Consider the following 22,353-nt stretch of genomic DNA (forward strand, 5'->3'; position numbering starts at 1 on the left):
ATGCTGATGTTATGGTTTCAACTACAGACAGAGGTCGGCCATTACGACCAAAGTCACCCACTAGATGTTTCCAATAGCTATCATGTACAGAAAACTTTGGATGATGCTGTAATTCATAGTGAAGATGAGCGCACACAGTTGTAAGACCTGTTGTACAAAAACAGAGATGTCTTCTCAAAACACCAACTGGATTATGGGCGGACATCTACCATACAGCTTGAAATTCCGTTGATTGATGATAGACCTTTTCGATTACCGCATCGCAAGATAATCCCTGCACATTACAAGGAGGTGCGTAATGCTATTAAAGACATGTAGGAGTCTGGATCTATACAACCTAGTCAATCACCATATGCTTCACCCATAGTGGTGGTGCATAAGAAAGAAGGCACTGTGAGAATATGCGTAGACTATCGCCAGTTAAACGCTCGCACTGTTCGTGATTCCTTTCCCTTACCAAGGATTGATGATGCCTTAGAAGCTTTGGGTAATGCTAAGTATTTCTTCTCTTTAGATCCTACCTCTGGTTATTGGCAGGTGGAGGTTGCACCAAAGGATCGTCACAAAACTGCTTTCACCACACCATGGGATTGTATGAAAGTACCCGGATGCCATTCGGCTTGTCAAATGCACCAGCTACGTTCCAGAGGCTAATGATGTGCTGTTTTGGGGACCAGAATTTTGAAACTCTACTAACATATTTAGACGATATAATTGTATAATTGTCTTCCCAAAAACTTTTACAGAACACCTTGAAAGACTGCAGATGGTCTTTGATTGGTTGAGAAAGCATGGTTTAAAACTTAAATCACAGAAATGCCGTTCCTTAGGGAACGTGTCACTTATCTTGGTCATGTTGTTACCGCTGACGGAATTGAGACTGACCCTGAGAAAATAGCAAAGGCAAAACTGGAAACGACCTTCGAACCCCAAAGAAGTTCTTCAGTTTCTTGGTTTCTCTGGATACTACAGACGGTTTATCAAAGGGTATGCGCCACTGTATAGATTAACCACTGGAGATCCACGAAAACAAGTAAGGAAGAAAACAACCATATGTAAACCACCACCATTTCAGTGGACGCAAGAATGTGAGACAGCTTTCACACTGCTGAAGGAGAAACTGACCACTTCTCCAATCCTTGGGTATCCTTATTTCAACCAACCATTTCTTCTGCAAACAGATGCATCAATATATGGTTTGGGTGCAGTTTTGGCACAAATAAAAGGTAAAGAGATCATTCTCTTTATATTGATGACATTATATTGAAACTAATGGAATTGTATAGTACGTACTAGAAATAAAGTTTGTACAATGCATTGGTTCATGGTTTCTTAAATTCACCGTTACACATTGAAGAAAACAGTGACTGCAAAACATTCGAGAAATATAATACATTTTACAGCAATAATTCAAGGCAGTGAATCACTATTGCTTGAAACATCAGGTATGCTAGGGACCTTTATTTAATAGTATATATAGCACAATACCCAGTACAAATTGGCTTCCAAAGTTCTAACATGCAGTATGCTAATTAGCATATTTGCATATGTCTATATTACGAGAAAATGTTTTGTGTTTATGATTGCAATTACAATTAAGGGCTTTGTGATGCCAACATTTACATTATATAATCATGTATACAAAAATAACATGGGATATGTTTGCATCACATAACATAATGTTTGCACCTATAATATGTTTAACCCTCTTAACATGTTTGCACAATAACACATTTTTTTCACTATAACATGTCTGCACACAACTTATGCACCAAAACCTACATTTTGCATTTTTTAACATAATACTTACACACCATGACATAATGTTTACACACCGTAACATAATGTTTACACACCGTAACATAATGTTTACACGCATAACATAATGTTTACACACCATAACATAATGTTTACACACCATAACATAATGTTTACACACCGTAACACAATGTTTACACTCCGTAACATAATGTTTACACACCATAACATAACTTTTAAACACCATAGCATAATGTTTACACGCCATAACATAAAGTTTACACACCATAACATAAAGTTTCAACCCGTAACACAATGTTTACAGTATCATAATATAACATAATTCTTGCACCTTATTATACAAAACATAATGGCTGCACCTCATAACATGATGTCTGTACCCCATAATGTTATGTTTGCACACCATAACATGATATTAGTTAATATAATACATGTCACATCAATATGCTTGATTCTTAGTTGTCTGTGTATGATTATAACCATAATTTTTACGGGGTTTTCATTATCGTGCATGGAAACACATTGCGTGAGACTAATCTCACAACCATATTTCTCAACATTAATGTATAACGACAGACCGATCATCGTGATCACATCTTCGTCACGCTACTTAAGTTTCAATTGATCCATATCACAACTGAACGGAAATTGCATCTTTTTCGCCTATCATGACTTACTGCCTGGTCGAACAAACGAATGAAACGACGCTAATTGCATTACAGTAGTTAAATATCTAAATGATATCTTATGTCAAACTACGTATACGCGTGTTTGTTGACCGCTTGCTAAACGCCATAGTAACCTCTATTTTAAACAGACGTGGAATCTTCTCATTGAAGAGTTTTTTTTTAAATAAATTGCTTTCAGTCTATAAATTCACATCCATGTAAAAGAATGTGCCGTTAACCACAGTGTGATGGTGTCTATTATGTACCATACAGCGTGCCTTGTATAGTAATACATATACATCAATATGTACGTGATATGTGTATGAATCATTAGGATCATATCACCCAAGCTGTATTTATAATTTATGTAATGCTAAGATTATAGTGTAAGCTTGTGTAAATATATCAAATAAATTTGTCTTCGAGGACTTTCACATTGAATTAATATGTCGGGCTAGTTATTATACATATTCTGCGCAGCTATACATGGGAAGAAAGAAAGAAAGAAAGGAAATAAATCTATTTTCTTTCCATCGTAGCAATACCATCGTATCAGGTCTGAAAAATTAACTATATATCGAGCCATATATGAAAAGCTTTAATTCAACTACTCGTAAAATCCTCGGTCTTGTCTGCCAATAAGAGTGATTTATTTTAATCACTTTAAACAAGTAGGTGCGAAAAAAATAGCCCACTTGGATTTACAATCGAATGCTGAGAAACGAGAATCGAATCAGAAATAAATAAATAAATAAATAAATAAATAAATAAATAAATAAATAAATAAATAAATAAATAAATAAATAAATAAATAAATAAATAAATAAATAAATAAATAAATAAATACAAGCATATATTAAAACCTGCATCCATCTTTTATTATTTGGCCATCGATAAAACGTACATGCATAAGGGAGTGAGTAGAAATTACTGAATTGAATTGAATTCGTTGATAAACTCACCGCGGCAAGATTCCTCGCACAACACAAGATATCGATGTCCCTCGGTGACATGTTAGGATAAACTGAGAACATATTGTCGGTATTGACGTAAAGGAATAATTCTGAGAATATTGTCGATATTACAGTGGAGTTATATATCAACATACTTTCTACTCGCTGTATTTTCAAGTAGCATCACATTAAACACTGTTAAATTATTCATCACCAAATATCTCTTACGTGCTTGTATTATACATGTACGGTTATACAGTGAAAACCACGGGATACATGATTGGATGCATGTCACTAAATAAAGGAATTGAGAGCTGAGTTATGACACAAATCATTACCAAAATAGTGCCTTCATGACCATGAAATATAAATGTAATTACAAATATGTCTTTATTTTTATCATGTGATTGACTCTTGTATCCACAGTCTGCAGTTTCTATAATTATTTAAGGTTTGAACGGTGTTTTATTAACCACACCTAATGGCAGCATTCGGTTGTAATGATACCCGAACCCGTGAGATACCCCCATTAAGTCATAATTAATCCCCAGTTATAACTTCTACGTTCAAACGCGGTTTAAACGAGATATTAATGAAGCTATTGTAAACGAAGTCTCACTTGTCACACATTAGTGATCCGTGTTAGATCATAACGTAAATAGAGCTACGTAACGCCTGTTCATAGAAACACTCTTTAATTACACAAGATCTTATAATATATTATAAAATGTATTTATGTCATACCATTACCGCAACATGATATTATTATCAATGTATGTTCAGATACACTAATTATTATCCCCATGCTATTACACATGTCAACACATACGTAGTTATAACTGTTTGAACATATTTGTAATTATGTGAAACGTACAGGAATGGGATTTATATTATTTCTTTGTAAAATGTTATTATTTTGCGTTAGTTAGCAGCAGATTTATCTCTCAACGCTCTTTATAGACTCACTAGGAGCTTACAGATTCGTAATCATTGATGTACTTTACTTCCAAATAAACCTGCTCTGACAAGAGGTGAAGAAGGTTACACAATCAACAATTAAATCCTAGGTTTAATACATTTATTAGGTAAATTACTTTATAAGTACACTGATAGAACGAGTCATTGTTCTATAAACTCTGTTGTGAGAGGTTAATACAGAAACATCACATCTCGTTTTTGTATAGATCGTACAGTATTACATTTTTTTGCTAACTGGCTCTATACTGTTTTTATTGACATTTCGCTGTGAAAGACAAATTATTATATTATATAAACGTTGTCATTATATATTTACAACTTTTGATTTCAAGGAAGGATTATGCATGTTGATATGTTATTGTATAATTTTAATATTTAATATTCGTGGTCAACGTAGGCGGTTTTCTTGGAAATAACAACAACATACACATTGGCTCATGGTGTGTAGCGTCCTCATATTGCTATTCTACGTTGTATCATATTGCATGCTAACAGAATAGACGTGAACACTAATCTGGATGATGGAACATGTTCACAATAAGAGTTTCTTTAGAATTTTAACTGAAAATAGATTACCAATCAATCTTTCTATAGAAATTATGAACTATGTAGTTAACTCGGCCACAACGTTGCAACGTTCACCTGCTCTCATAGACTCACTGTAAATATTATATTTAAATGTTATATTTTTCAATAAAATAAAAACTTCAAATGTTATTGCTATTGTATTGAACCATGTGTAAAACCAATAGTATGATGTTATCCGCAGTAAAGATTAGCATTGCTTTTATCACAAACTGTTAACGATTGTTAATGATGGCCAATTTGAATAGAAAGAGCGTGTTTAAAATATATTTATACAACGATGCCACGAACAGATACAAAGTTACATCAATGTCATTCCTCTCAAATCGCTGCATAGAGGCAATCAATATTACGAGCAGTTTGAACGAACGTGTTCTTTATATTGTAGTAGAGTTGTTAAGCATCAAACTTAATAAAACAGTTTCTTGTGACGGCCTATGACATTTTCCGGTTATAGAAACAACGGGGAAGTGACCGACTATGGCTGACACATGCCATGGAACGTAAAACGACAAAATGTTAAAGTGGATAATATTTCACTTAATCTAAATAGTGCTAATAAATACTTACGAGACTGTAAACTGCTGTTACTAAAGTCCCATTACGTAAGGTACAGCAGCAGCATTTTGTAATGATCGCCATAATCGTCACTGTAAATAGTGTGTCTTGTCTGGAAGCGTCTTTAAAATGGTCTGCGACAGGCGACGTCAAGAACCTGTGTGTTGGAAAGAGGCTCTTCTATGTTATGTCTCCACTCGCGACATGCACTCGTCACTGTCGTCTTTTGTATACATTGTATACATTTGCTGTCTAATGTAATGTCGTCACACCCTAATCACAATGTGATGTCTATGGTGTAGAATTTATCCATTACACCATATTCGTTTACGTAAGTTTATATGTATTACAATTACAATTGTTTAATCAGTCTGATAAATGCATAAAGTAATTACAAATTATTACAACAATTATTCAATTGTTTCCGTGGTTCAATTTAATCTGACTGGATTATACATTAGATAGAAGGGCAGATAAAAAAATCAAAAAGTACGCATGGTTTGTCTACAAAAAGTGACTTGAAAAAAAATGTAATGCCTTCACATGCCTTGTATCATGTCACGTATAAGTTATTAAACTTCTATTAATAATTCACTGATTGCTACCACGCATCGTCAAAATAACGTGTATTCAAGTACATTCCATTGCGTATAGCAAATGTCCATAGCAACCGTATATTTGCCCACAGGGCTAGCAATTACTCATACATGCGTGTGTGTGATGTTACATGTACATTTCATATTCTCACCGCATTTAAGCATAGGTACTATTCATATACATGTTCTGTCCCGGGTTAGGGGTTACAACCGAAGGACATTGATCGTAACAGTTGATGGCATACGTATTTTGTACAGCCAAGTAATATAGATCGTAACAGTTAATGGAATTCGTATTTCGTACAGCTAAGTAATGTAGATCGTAACACGGGGTGGCATACGTATTTTGTACAGCCAAGTAATGTAGATCGTAATACGGGATGGCATACGTATTTTGTACAGCTAAGTAATGTAGATCGTAACACGGGATGGCATACGTATTTTGTACAGCTAAGTAATGTAGATCGTAACACGGGATGGCATACGTATTTTGTACAGCTAAGTAATGTAGATCGTAACACGGGAAGGCATACGTATTTTGTACAGCCAAGTAATGTAGATCGTAACAGTTAATGGAATTCGTATTTCGTACAGATAAGTAATGTAGATCGTAATAGTTGATGGCATACGTATATCGCACAGCTAAGTGATGTAGATCGTAACACGGGATGACATACGTATTCTGTACAGCTAAGTAATTTAGATCGTAACACGGGGAAGGCATGCGTATTTCGTACAACTAAGTAATTTAGATCGTAACAAGGAAAAGGCATACGTATTTCGTACAGCTAAATAATGTAGATCGTAACACGGGATGGCATACGTATTTTGTACAGTCAAGTAATGTAGATCGAAACAGTTAATGGAATTCGTATTTCGTACAGCCAAATAATGTAGATCGCAACACGAGATGGCATACGTATTTTGTACAGCCAAGTAATGTAGATCGTAACACGGGATGACATACGTATATTGTACAGCTAAGTAATGTAGATCGTAACACGGGATGGCATACGTATTTTGTACAGCCAAGTAATGTAGATCGTAACACGGGATGGCATACGTATTTTGTACAGCTAAGTAATGTAGATCGTAACACGGGATGGCATACGTATTTCGTACAGCTAAGTAATGTAGATCGTAACACGGGACGGCATACATATTTTGTACAGCCAGGTAATGTAGATCGTAACACGGGATGGCATACATATTTTGTACAGCCAAGTAATGTAGATCGTATCAGTAAATAGAATTCGTATTTCGTACAGCTAAGTAATGTAGATCGTAACACGGGACGGCATACATATTTTGTACAGCCAAGTAATGTAGATTGTAACAGTTAATGCAATTAGTATTTCGTAAAGCTAAGTAATGTAGATCGTAACACGGGATGGCATACGTATTCTGTACAGCTATGTAATTTAGATCGTAACACGGGGGAAGGCATACGTATTTTGTACAGCCAAGAAATGCAGATCGTAACACGGGATGGCATACATATTTTGTACAGCCAAGTAATGTAGATCGTATCAGTAAATAGAATTCGTATTTCGTACAGCTAAGTAATGTAGATCGTAACACGGGACGGCATACATATTTTGTACAGCCAAGTAATGTAGATTGTAACAGTTAATGCAATTAGTATTTCGTAAAGCTAAGTAATGTAGATCGTAACACGGGATGGCATACGTATTCTGTACAGCTATGTAATTTAGATCGTAACACGGGGGAAGGCATACGTATTTTGTACAGCTACGTAATGTAGATCGTAACACGGGGGAAGGCATACGTATTTCGTACAACTAAGTAATTTAGATCGTAACACGGGATGGCATACGTATTTTGTACAGCCAAGTAATGTAGATCGTAACACGGGATGGCGTACGTATTTTGTACAGCTAATTAATGTAGATCGTAACACGGGATGGCATGCGTATTTTGTACAACCAAGTAATGTAGATCGTAACACTGGATGGCATACGTATTTTGTACAGCTAAGTAATGTAGATCGTAACACGGGATGGCATACGTATTTTGTACAGCTAAGTAATGTAGATCGTAACACGGGATGGCATACGTATTTTGTACAGCCAAGTAATGTAGATCATAACAGTTAATGGCATTCGTATTTCGTACAGCTAAGTAATGTAGATCGTAACACGGTATGGCATACGTACTTTGTACAGCCAAGTAATGTAGATCGTAACAGTTAATGGAATTCGTATTTCGTACAGCTAAGTAATGTAGATTGTAGCACGGGATGGCATACGTATTTCGTACAGCTAAGTAATGTAGATCGTAACACGGGATGGCATACGTATTTTGTACAGCTAAGTAATGTAGATCGTAAGTTAATGGAATTCGTATTTCGTACAGCTAAGTAATGTAGATTGTAACACGGGGGAAGGCATACGTATTTCGTACAACTAAGTAATTTAGATCGTAACACGGTAAAGGCATACGTATTTCGTACAGCTAAATAATGTAGATCGTAACACGGGATGGCATACGTATTTTGTACAGCCAAGTAATGCAGATCGTAACACGGGATGGCATACGTTTTTTGTACAGCTAAGTAATGTACAGCGTAACACGGGATGACATACGTATTATGTACAGCACAGTAATGTAGAGCGTAACACGGGATGGCATTAGAATTTCCTACAGCTAAGAAATGTAGATCGTAACACGGGATGGCATTAGTAATTTGTACAGCTAAATAATGTAGAGTGTAACACGGGATGACATACGTATTCTGTGCAGCTAAGTAATGTAGAGCGTAACACGGGATGGCATTAGTATTTCGTACAGCTACGAAATGTACATCGTAACACGGGATGACATACGTATTTTGTAGAGCTAAGTAATTTAGATCGTAACACGGGGAAAGGCATACGTATATCGTGCAGTCAAGTAATGTAGAGCGTAACACGGGATCACATACGTATTCTGTACAGCTAAGTAATGTAGATCGTAACACGAGATGGCATTAGTATTTCGTACAGCTAAGTAATGTAGAGCGTAACAATTTATGGCATTCGTATTTCGTACAGCTATGTAATGTAGATCGTGAAACGGGATGACATACGTATTCTGTACAGCTAAGTAATGTAGAGCGTAACAGTTTATGGCATTCGTATTTCGTACAGCTAAGTAATGTAGATCGTAACATGGGATGGCATTCGTATTTCGTACAGCTATTTAATGTAGATCGTAACACGGGATGGTATACGTATTTTGTACAGCCAGGTAATGTAGATCGTAACACCGGATGGCATACGTATTTTGTACAGCCAAGCAATGTAGATCGTAACAGTTAAAGGAATTCGTATTTCGTACAGCTAAGTAATGTAGATCGTAACACGGACTGGCATACGTATTTTGTACAGCCAAGTAATGTAGATCGTAACAGTTAATTGAATTCGTATTTCGTACAGCTAAGTAATGTAGATTGTAACACGGGATGGCATACGTATTTTGTACAGCTAAGTAATGCAGATCGTAACAGTTAATGGAATTCGTATTTCGTGCAGCTAAGTAATGTAGATCGTAACACGTGATGGCATACGTATTCTGTACAGCTATGTAATGTAGATCATAAAACGGGGGAAGGCATACGTATTTTGTACTGTCAAGTAATGTAGATCGTAACACGGGATGGCATACGTATTCTGTACAGCTATGTAATTTACATCGTAAAACGGGGGAAGGCATACGTATTTTGTACAGCCAAGTAATGTAGATCGTAACAGTTAATTGAATTCGTATTTCGTACAGCTAAGTGATGTAGATTGTAACACTGGATGGCATACGTATTTTGTACAGCTAAGTAATGTAGATCGTAACACGGGACGGCATACGTATTTTGTACAGCCAAGTAATGTAGATCGTAACAGTTAATGGCATTCGTATTTCGTACAGCTAAGTAATGTAGATCGTAACACGGTATGGCATACGTATTTTGTACAGCCAAGTAATGTAGATCGTAACAGTTAATGGCATTCGTATTTCGTACAGCTAAGTAATGTAGATCGTAACACGGTATGGCATACGTACTTTGTACAGCCAAGTAATGTAGATCGTAACAGTTAATGGAATTCGTATTTCGTACAGCTAAGTAATGTAGATTGTAGCACGGGATGGCATACGTATTTCGTACAGCTAAGTAATGTAGATCGTAACACGGGATGGCATACGTATTTTGTACAGCTAAGTAATGTAGATCGTAACAGTTAATGGAATTCGTATTTCGTACAGCTAAGTAATGTAGATTGTAACACGGGGAAGGCATACGTATTTCGTACAACTAAGTAATTTAGATCGTAACACGGTAAAGGCATACGTATTTCGTACAGCTAAATAATGTAGATCGTAACACGGGATGGCATACTTATTTTGTACAGCCAAGTAATGTAGATCGTAACACGGGATGGCATACGTTTTTTGTACAGCTAAGTAATGTAGAGCGTAACACGGGATGACATACGTATTATGTACAGCTCAGTAATGTAGAGCGTAACACGGGATGGCATTAGTATTTCCTACAGCTAAGAAATGTAGATCGTAACACGGGATGGCATAAGTATTTTGTACAGCTAAATAATGTAGAGCGTAACACGGGATGACATACGTATTCTGTGCAGCTAAGTAATGTAGAGCGTAACACGGGATGGCATTAGTATTTCGTACAGCTACGAAATGTACATCGTAACACGGGATGACATACGTATTTTGTACAGCTAAGTAATTTAGATCGTAACACGGGGAAAGGCATACGTATTTCGTGCAGTCAAGTAATGTAGAGCGTAACACGGGATCACATACGTATTCTGTACAGCTAAGTAATGTAGATCGTAACACGAGATGGCATTAGTATTTCGTACAGCTAAGTAATGTAAAGCGTAACAATTTATGGCATTCGTATTTCGTACAGCTATGTAATGTAGATCGTGAAACGGGATGACATACGTATTCTGTACAGCTAAGTAATGTAGAGCGTAACAGTTTATGGCATTCGTATTTCGTACAGCTAAGTAATGTAGATCGTAACATGGGATGGCATTCGTATTTCGTACAGCTATTTAATGTAGATCGTAACACGGGATGGCATACGTATTCTGTACAGCTAAGTAATGTAGATCGTAACACGGAGGAATGCATACGTATTTCATACAGTCAAGTTATGTAGTTCGTAACAGTTTATGGCATTCGTATTTCGTACAGCCAAGTAATGTTGATTGTAACACGGGATGGCATACGTATTTTGTACAGCTAAGTAATGTAGATCGTAACACGGGATGGCATACGTATTTTGTACAGACAAGTAATGTAGATCGTAACACGGGATGGCATACGTATTCTGTACAGCTAAGTAATGTAGATGGTAACAAGGGATGACATACGTATTCTGTACAGACAAGTAATGTTGATTGTAACACGGGATGGCATACGTATTTTGTACAGCTAAGTAATGTAGATCGTAACACGGGATGGCATACGTATTCTGTACAGCTAAGTAATGTAGATCGTAACACGGGATGGCATACGTATTTTGTACAGACAAGTAATGTAGATCGTAACACGGGATAACATACGTATTCTGTACAGTTATGTAATGTAGATCGTAACACGGAATGACATACGTATTTTGTACAGCCCGTTAAACAACTTACTATATTAAACTTCAGCACAATATTAATCATTAATTTTATTCACATATGTTTTGTTGAGAAGCATTGTTACTTGTAATATATATTGCAAAATTGTATTGACTGAGAAAACATGTTCAGTGAAAACATGTTTAAGACCGTTGAGTAAAATTTATTTATTTGTCGGCAAATGTGTATTGATGTTACTTCTATGGATTATACAACTTACTGTTCTTGGTGACTGTTGTAGACGCCAGGTACGTCTGCTATTAACACGTATGTAAACATTTGGACACTCTTTATACATGTATAGTCATTTCCCATGGCCTACATCTGTACACGTCTGTGATAATTTCTATTGAGTCTGCAGGCCCGTAGTTTTTTTTTTTTGGGGGGGGGGGGTTCGGGGGGTTTGGTCGAACCCCCTAAATTTTTGAACTGAATAGATTTATGATCGTAGATTAGAACATAATAAAACAAACAGTATTAATTAAAATAATTATCGTTGATTAAATCACTTGACTCCGTGATGTAACTATCAGAGTAATGTAATGAGTAATGCATAGTAATGAGCATTTAGGTGGCAACGAGCTTTAAATGTCAATCTTGAAGTTATGTTGTCTCAGCTCAACAGCAGCCAACCAAAACAGGTTGTTATAAATAGGCATCTTTTATTCGGTTTTTCCGCGATGGTGTAATGAAGATCGCGTTCAAGAACCTGATGTTAAATGTTAAAACAACATTGAAACAATAATGTAATGATAGTCACTATCTGAATAATGTGGTGGTCCTGAATAGGGCAGTTTGTCTTGTGCTAATGTTCGCTCAGTTAGTAAAGTGTGGGGATCGAACGGGATTGACACGACAACACGACACTGTACTTTCCTAGTTTGGTTCATTAGTTTTGTATTCTTCAAGTTAATGATGGCATATATACTGTTTTGTTCCAAGTGTATCAGCCAAATGTAGTCAACGTATTGTATTAGTACGTGTAGCCTCTGTTATTGGACAATAGTGTACAGCTACGGGTTGGACATATTAAAAAAAATGCCGAAGATTTATCATCACGAGTTGTATAGGTCGAAGAGCTTCTTGTAGCCAACAATTTACCCTACAGTTTTGCTTCAGCACAGAAACTATGCGATGAATCATAAATTGCAAACATATTTTTTTTTACACGTTTTTTTGATGTCTCAGAAAATTTACTATATTTTTAATGGGTTTATAAAAGGAGTTGTAGTCATTGAAGTCTATTGACACCGCTGCTAAACTGCCACTGTATGCATATTATATTACCGCCCTCTAAAAACAGATTTACAGTGAACCAAATATATTTACATACTGTAAGAAACTTGGTAGTATGCCATTGGTTAGTGCATTTAATTTGTTTGATGCAAGCATTGTGCCAACTATTTCTTATGGTAGCGATATGGGGGTACCTAAATTCGGAAATCGAGATGGTACAGATAACATATTGCAGATATCTACCCGGTACTTAGCATTAATAGTTGTACAAACAATGTAGCGATGTTAGACGAATGTGGAAGGCTGCCATTGTGCTGTGGTTATTTCAAGCGTTGTATCTCATATTGGTTAAAATTACTGAAACCCCAAAACATGTTATATCATGCTTAAACGATTAGACAAGACCGGCAGACTTGCTTGGGAAACCCACATAGAAATCTCCTGTTCAAATATGGTTTCGGCATTGTCTGGTTTGAAAAACAAGTTGGAGATACTGCAAATTTCTTAGGTATATTTACTCAAAGAATAAAAAAATAGTGGCATGCCTCAATTTCACAATCATCCAAGCTGTGTACTTTTGGAAAATCAAAGTAGTATTATAACCTGGGAGATTTATTGGCAAGCAATTATAGACTAAAATATATACTGACGAGTTTTCGCTGTTTTGGCCATAAACATAATGTAGAATTAGGCAGACACAAATAGATACAGTTAGATCAATATTTTTTTAGTTTTTGCAGTGATACGATCGAATTTAGCATGGTAGAAAATGAAATTCATTATATAATGATTATATAATGATCTAAGGGCTGATCTTTTGTCAGTAACCCTATGCAATTATGCAAATACTGACAGTCTGGGCTTACTTCGTCGCTACACAAACTGCCACACCATATATCAAATAGCTCTATATTTTTTAAAAGTTTTCAAGCGACGAGATGAATATGAATTCAGCTTAACTTAGTACCATATGTTTACATGGATGTTGTATTGTGTTTAAAACGTGCTATGCACTTTTCTACCCATTACATTTTGTACAATAGGCTGAGGCCCTGTACAGAAATAAAATTACATAATACAAAATTGACTAATACTATGTGCGCTAACATCTGCGAAGAGCGAAAAAACTCGTAAGTAGCCTTCTACCTTAAAATACTTAGACAATAATGCTAAGATAAGTACAGTCTTGTCTTTTTTGTGTACAACATTTTACCGTAGTGGATCAATGGTGTGGATATGTTTGTCTGTAGGTGGGGAATGGCTCAGGACCCCTTCTCTAAAATGGGAAAATAGTCCAAATATGTTATGTGAAATATCTTACCAATGTAACGCAAAGTAAACCAATTGAATGTAGAATCGATAATATAAAAATGTCTGTAACAGAGCTCAAAAAAACTTTTTGAATATTATAAAATTCACACATTTCACATCAAATATATAATTGTTGTTTTCGAACCCCCTATTCAAAAGAGCTGGCTACGGGCGTGATCTGGGAACAGATAGTTAGAAGTGCACAGGAATATATGACATAATACAATAGCAATGCGAGTCAATTTAAACCTAATTACAACATCGTACCTGACTACTCAACCCTAACATCTAAGAATGCAATCAGAGGTCAGCTTGTTTGTTGAGTTTTCCGTTTGTACATGCTTCTACTCACGGAATAACACGATTAGCTAGTATGCGTTGAAAGCCTGATATAGTGTGGATACCTACATCAAGTACGGCATCGTTACGTTTATAACAGTCAACCCGCAACCGCGAAGTTAAGAATAGTTAACCTACAAAAAACGACTGATGCCAAGAGTAAGAAATAAAAATTACAATTGTAAAATCATTGCTTCTTTGCTGATCTGTATATGAATCATTAAATGTAACATCTTTGTTTACTATGAAGTGCGATCAATGCACAATGCAAAATGCAAAACTTCTAATTATTAATTCATTAATTCCATGACTGGTAAGTCAACTTTCCTCGAGCTGCTCAGATACGTGTCCAACTCATGTCTGCAAACGTGAACTTTTATTTAAATATTGCTGAAACGAATTATACCTGTATGCATGTGATTGGAGTTTTGTTTTTCTACTTTAGAATAATGAAATGAGAACGGAGAACTTTTATTGGGAAAAACACAACTTGCAAACAACCACAAAAACACACAGAAATGAACACAGTGACTGCGGCGAGATGTGCATATTCGTATCCATTTTTCGTCACAGAATAACACAAATTTAATTATTACTGTGGTTGTAATAAATTGCTGATATGGACTGGCTATATATGGGACGACAATACGAATGTTCACCAACCCTACGTATATCGTTGTGTTGATCGAACAGACGAAATAACATTGTTGTTGGATATCGCCTGTCCGTGTGATACTACCACCACAATTGTAACAGGTCACAAAAACAATATATTATTTTCATAAACTGTAAGGTTGACTAATTTGAATATCACTGTGACCATGAAGGTGTACTAATTTGAATATGAAAAATAGGTAATAAATGCCGGGACTGTAGTAAGTATGCAGTATCTGTGTAAATCAATTCATCAATGACCATTTAATGCGTTGTTGTGCTGGATCGGTTTAGAACAGTAATAGTAATTCCGTTGTGAATAAATCTGTTTTTTAATATGAGTTGCCTGAATTTACGCCTTGACATGTGCATCTCTATTATTTGGTGTTACCATGCGTCGTATACAGGTTAATGTTGTTTATCAATTCTTTTTCGAGAGAAGTGTCAGTCATATTAGAATCGTGGGTTAACTAGTTTAGTTATTACTACTAACTAAATAGAATTTTTGGCAACTATTGTAGGTAATTCAAATGGATATTTTTCTGCATTAAATATTAATTGTAATATCTAATTTGACATTGTCATAATTGTTTGTATGTATTTGTATTTGTATTTGTAACATCACAAATATGCCCACTGTACATCGGTATACTTTTTTCCCAATATGTCTATCAACGGGCGCAATATTTTCCCAACTCTTGTTTATGAGTAAAAATATTTCAAACTATCTGCATAAAGAAAATATGCCATGACCGGGTACAAATTCAGATGTGTTAAATGAGACACACTCGTAACATAATACTATTTTTCATGATTTTGTGTACAAAATATATATTGTATAAGCTAGTAACAAACCATATTATCAATGAAACAAAAAGAAATATTAAACCATTACAGTATTTGCACGTATGGTTTAAAGTAACCATTTACATTAACTGTTCTGTTCTATGTATCCTAGTATGGCAATGGCAATGACCTTGAAAATGTGCTTTGAAAACTGCGTTAATGCAATGAAAATGCAAACTATTCGTATACATAACAGCTGGAATACAGGAACCCCATTACTCCATTTCGAATAACACTTACGGACCACATACTCGTGTAATGCGGTGATATGTATTGTTATGTATCATGCAATTACGACTAACAGGCCTTGGACTAATAACATACATACGTACTATTTCCTTATACATAAATAAACCGCTGTGTCCACTCGTATGTGACGTCACTAATATTCCTCCTTGTGGCAAATTGTCGTATTATATTTATTGTGTTGTAAATAAGATGGTCACATGGGTCCACCTAAAGCCTTAAATCATTCTTTTTTGCCCACGAGGCGATGTCTTACGTTGGCGCACCCAACGTCCTTTGCTCTTTCATTCAGACAATTCACGCAGCGCTAGTGTTCAAATCCCATTATGAGAACAGTTTTTTGAATATGCCTAATATGCCGTCATGTGATATAAATGTGATTTTATCTATCCTCCCTGGACAATATTTTCATTTCATTATATTGAACACATTAAGTGCTTTATAAATAAGAAATTTTAGAACGAGTTATATATTCGTTTACAAATATGTGTAATATGTTGTTGTTGTCGGGATTTGAATACTTTATTTGTTGTGTTTAGGTAACACAGAGGCAGTTATAATACCACTGGTCGACAGATGGCCTGAATACTAAATAACGATCAAAACGACTACTTCTCAATATACATTACACCGCTCAATAATTGTATCACATTTACCTTTCAACAAGACTGCTAATCTACTAACTGAATATGTTTTTATTCGTTTTGAAAATCCGATATTCTCTTAAAATGACATGATCTGTTCCACATATATTATTTTTATTTTTCGGATTTTACTTAAGCCAGGTTGTGTTTGGATGACACGGTTATTCTGTTAGGAATCAATTTGTTGCACTGAAAATGTACTAAGAGCACAGAAACTCTCGCTCTTGGTCGAGGTTATATTGCATATGCCTGATACGTACGTTGTATTTACAGGCCATACAGTGAAGACATTTTCTGTATTTTACAATACGTCAAATATGTGGTCATATTTTACTTAAAAATCAAATGAACCGCACGATCTGTGTAAGATAATACGATTATATAGACAATGTTAACGCCGACAATACTTTGGTTTACGTGCAGCATATAAGGACTTCAAAAGGATGAAAAATACGCTTGATATATCGTAGCCGGCAGGGGTTGACATTTGTAGTATAACACACAATAAAACGCACAATACCGTTCACCAGTTCTCATGTAGTTAGTACATCGTTCTAATCGCGGATCGCTTTGTATTTTTAGAATAGATAATCTTTTTCAAAATAATTACAGAATTATTATGACTTTTGTAAACAACTTCTAACCAGCCATCTGGTATTGCAATAGACGACATAGTGTTCACAACTATGACATACGTGCGCGCACAAAAAAGAAAATCAGCAAACTGGGTCCATTCAGACTAACAAAAACGCAATAAAGCAAGAAGCTTAGATTACATGAAATGAATTATTTAATCTAATCACGCATGAAAGTATAATACCGCGATGAAATAAATAGAATCACACAAAATACAAATCTACGCAAGGGTTCAACATAACAGGTTAAACCATTCACGTGCCCGTTATCTGGAATATATCGAAAGTGATGAACGTTCATCTACATAGATGAAAAAACTGCACAATTAGTCCTACAGCATGGAATTGAACACTTGAAGGAGGTTTAACCGGAATGATTACATATGTCATCATATATATTAGTAATCCATGCTTAGAGATTCATGAAAGCATTCGATGATAATCCCTAAAATGCAGGCAATTTGCATACGCCACCATTTTCCAAGATGGTCGACACAACATTTCCTGAATGCTAGATTATTAATGCCGTGCAGTGTTATTGCATTTAACTATGAAAACTATATCTATACAGATCTCAGATATACAGTATGATTTGAAAGTACCACTAAACATTTTTATTAAGAGTAATAACAATTTGAGAATTTGACATTGTTCCTTAATTTGCATACTTTGGCCAAAATATTGTGTAATCGAAATACCCATTTATATTCATATCTATTAACTTATGCAAATTATTCACAAACCTCAAGTTAACCAAGCAATAAAACATGTGTTGTGCATATTGATCTCATTTTAATGCACATGTTCATAGTATTCAGAAAAAAATATAAGTAGCACTTCTCAGACAAGTAATTTGAGTGTAACTGTAGACAGTACTGTGGCCTTACTACATTATGACTACGACAACACTGTATGGTACATCTGTAGTAAATGCAAGATTGTGCGTTTACAAAGACTACAACATTGTAGCATGTGTATCATTTACAAATTTTAAAATGTAATACTAGAATTCACTAAAAAGTGCTGGAAAATATATGATAACGTGTTTCACTGCGTACAATAATTTTACTTCCACATATTTAAATGTTTTCGCAAATATTAATTTAGACTCATTACTATGGTATTCATTTATATTTACATTTAGATTTTTATAAATATTCACTGAAGTTCATAAAAACTAATACCTGGAATAATATTCCAGCTTGTGTTATAATGCTGAATAGCTTTTAACCTTTTAAACGTGATTGCATCAAAAACTTGAATAAAATATACAATTATGTATTTTAAACAATCTCCATTAACATAGCCACAACTATATTTTATATTGCCTGACTGAATACCCATAATTCAATGTCAATTCTCATATAAATAATGTCGTAATTAATTACCAAATTCAACAACTTTATGTATATCTTTAATCAGATATAAGAATCTGTTCTTTCAGTTTTTTGGTTAAGTTATGTTAATTAAAACATATTTTAAAAAGGAGGAAAAATTGTAGTGAAAATTATAGGATAGTATATGCTAAGGTAAACATTTATAATTCTGACAGACTGTCATCTACATTGCCGTTTAGACGTAAAGCGTGGAAGTATGAATAACTAGTGCAGCAAGAGTGATAATATGTATTTCATTTACTATAAACTGTCGCTATCTTCAATTTATTTTGATTATTTTCAATTGTGTTTGCAAAAGTAGAACCTTTGTTTTCATTAAACCAATTGCTTACCCAATACCACTTCAGATTACACATTTGCCTCTTATATGCAAATACTTTTAATTTGATATATTACAGAATAATTTTGGAAAGTATTTAAATTTCCTACATTGATAATGTTGCATTTAGAAAATATGAAAATGGCGGCGTATGCAAGTTGCCTGCACTTTTGTAATTTTCATCGGATCGTTTTATTTATTACATATACATGATGACACATGTTAATATTCCTGCCCACAACCTAATACACTTTCAAATACCTGCTGCAGGATTAGGTATCACCGGATTTATTTTGATTTGGTTGCTCGTGGGTACATTGCATATTCAATGCTGCCAACATAAGTTGGTAGTATAGATACCTACGATAGCTAGAATGGAATTACAATTATGCATAATAATTATGTCACATGACACACACACCCTTAGTCAAAGTTTAATGTGTACTACTATGGACGAGGATTTAATATGGCATTATAATACAATCGAAATGTAAAACAAAGTATTGATCCATAGTAACTTACAATGTGTGATATCCATACATAGTTTGACTAAATTAAGTTGTACATGAAACCGCTGCAGGATGTGACAATATACAAATGTATATTATATAACAATGTCCAACTCATTTAACTGGTTGTATTTAGTACAAATCATAAAAAAACAAATGCGAACGAAGCAACTCACTGCAAACTTGCAATATACACGCTACTCTTAAACTAAATAAGCCATTATAGATGAAGATATGTAATGTAATGACAGTGTCTTAACATCGTCGTTATACATGGTCTACTTGCTGCTTCGCTGGATACATCAGTTTATCAGTTGTTGTCAGTGCATCGTGGAAAGGGAGATTGTTTTGATTTGAATCGTGTTCCTAATGCAATAAGGAAATTAAGTTCAGTTATACCAACTTAGTTAGCATTAAAATAAAGGTTATGTTGGTTTAATCATCGTGATGTCATTTAGGTGAAGGAAAGTAAATGACCGCAAGTCATTACTATGATGAAAGCAAAGGTGACGTCTAATCCCTATTAAGCTGGGCAAATCACGATCCAGTGTATATTCAGTCAGTGCTTCCATACATTCCTAAATAGAAGGCAAACACTGTATTCTATTATATAGGCTGTTTTCTAAAATATTCTAATTATACAAGAGTAACTATTCACAACTCTCCACGACTATTACGCTATGTAATATATGATTATCTCCATATTGTTACATGTAGTTTGACACGACCCAGGTAATGTAATGCATTTAGGTCATCAGTTGTTCGATTTATTCACACATTGCAAAGGAATCAGCAATGTCACAGCTCTAACATTCGCGTTATGTCTACGAAAGCCAAAAACAATATATTTTATTCGTCACTGGGTGGTCCATGTCATATATTTCATAAAACACCATATTTATTGTATTATATCGCATACGATACTTTATTTACAATATAACGCCACATTGTAAAACATTTGGGTATTGCCTCCTAAACACTGTTCTTATTGACATCACAGAAGTATATATGAGGATGTGTGTGATTCTAATTGGTAAATACGTCACCAAATCGCCTAGCACCCCCTCAGCCATACCCTAGCTTATTTCTCACTGAGTACGTGCAACCCTACAAGGCAAATTGAATGCATACATCATACATCGGCGATGAAACCTCTCCTACCTTGTTAGTAGTACACGGCAAGATGGTAAAATAGGAAGAAGTGAGTAGCCGAGCCAATCGAGTTTATCTTCACTCATTTATCTACGAATTATTTGGGCTATGTTTCACTAATTACACAAGATCGTAGGATATACAACAAAAATAACTGAAAATTTATCTATTCAATAATTGGTTGACATATGAGTCATATTCATTTACAGTTTAGGGGTCAGATGTACTTTTGAACCACATAAAGGTAAACTGGATAGAATTAGACTGCTGCATAGCAATACAATAGGGATCGTAATCTGAAAAGTAACCATGTTACATGTAATGATACCCAAGTATAGATGAAATGTAATCATAATCGTATCATAATGTTTAATACTGCCATATGCAGTGTTGGTCTCCTTTCTGGTGATTCTTATTGCGAGAAATGCTAAATGCGATTCAAATGACATCTATTATGTCATGTGTATGTTTTCGTCAATGAGTAAATAATTACAACAGTAGCTGTTATTATCAGTCTTCTTTGTCATTCTAAATGAGGATACGAGTGAGTGGACTGTTCTGTCCGTCACCACAATGCTGATAAACCATATTTCAACTTGTAAAAGCAACAACTACCCGCGATATGTTTATGTCCGACATTTCACTTGACAATTTCTCTTCCAATCAGCCCGTTCTCGAAAATGAGTGACAAATAGTATTTTTGATTTGTGTCCAGGATTGTCAACTTGTCGATTCGTATTATTTGCTAGATATGCATCCATTTTCATTCGTTAATCAATATCCAATTGATTGGATACATATCTATTGTAGCTTACTAGATATGACAAGATTCAAGACAACTGGAAAATTAAATAATCGACTACATAAAATACTCTCCGAACAAACAAACAAACGATTGATTTCCTCCTTCATTTAACGGTAGTTATATAGTTTTAATCAATTGTACAATAACATGAGAAAACTAAATTACTGCATTGATTATGGGTGTAATGTTTAAATTGTATATCGTCAACACGTAATTGTTTAGTTGGATGATGATTATACCTGTATCAAACCTAATCGATTCGCAAATTAGGTATGTTCAAAGTTCATAATATTATTTGGCAAAATTTACAGTTTTCATAAATGTGTATATGTATTATAGAATTGTTTTTTGTTTTTTTTTTAAAAAGGAATTATAAATGTTGTTGGCATGCCAAGTACTACACATGGTTGGTGGATTAATTATCAAGTATAATGTCACTGTACTCCAGTGAATCTATGGCTGCATATGTGCTTACTATGGCAATGG

General features: G+C 34.9%; 1 protein-coding gene across 1 annotated transcript in view; it reads left to right on the forward strand.

Annotated features, from left to right (window-relative positions):
- The first annotated feature begins 816 nt into the window (after positions 1 to 816).
- Positions 817 to 22,353, forward strand: part of LOC146729510 (uncharacterized) — an 80,386-nt gene continuing 58,849 nt past the window's right edge. The window contains exon 1 of the mRNA XM_085495382.1: positions 817 to 987. Coding sequence (XP_085351508.1) covers positions 817 to 987 — 171 coding nt within the window. The remainder of the gene's footprint in view (positions 988 to 22,353) is intronic.

The sequence above is a fragment of the Saccoglossus kowalevskii genome, chromosome 21 (assembly GCF_978046115.1).
Source record: "Saccoglossus kowalevskii chromosome 21, keSacKowa6.1, whole genome shotgun sequence".
NCBI lineage: Eukaryota > Metazoa > Hemichordata > Enteropneusta > Harrimaniidae > Saccoglossus > Saccoglossus kowalevskii.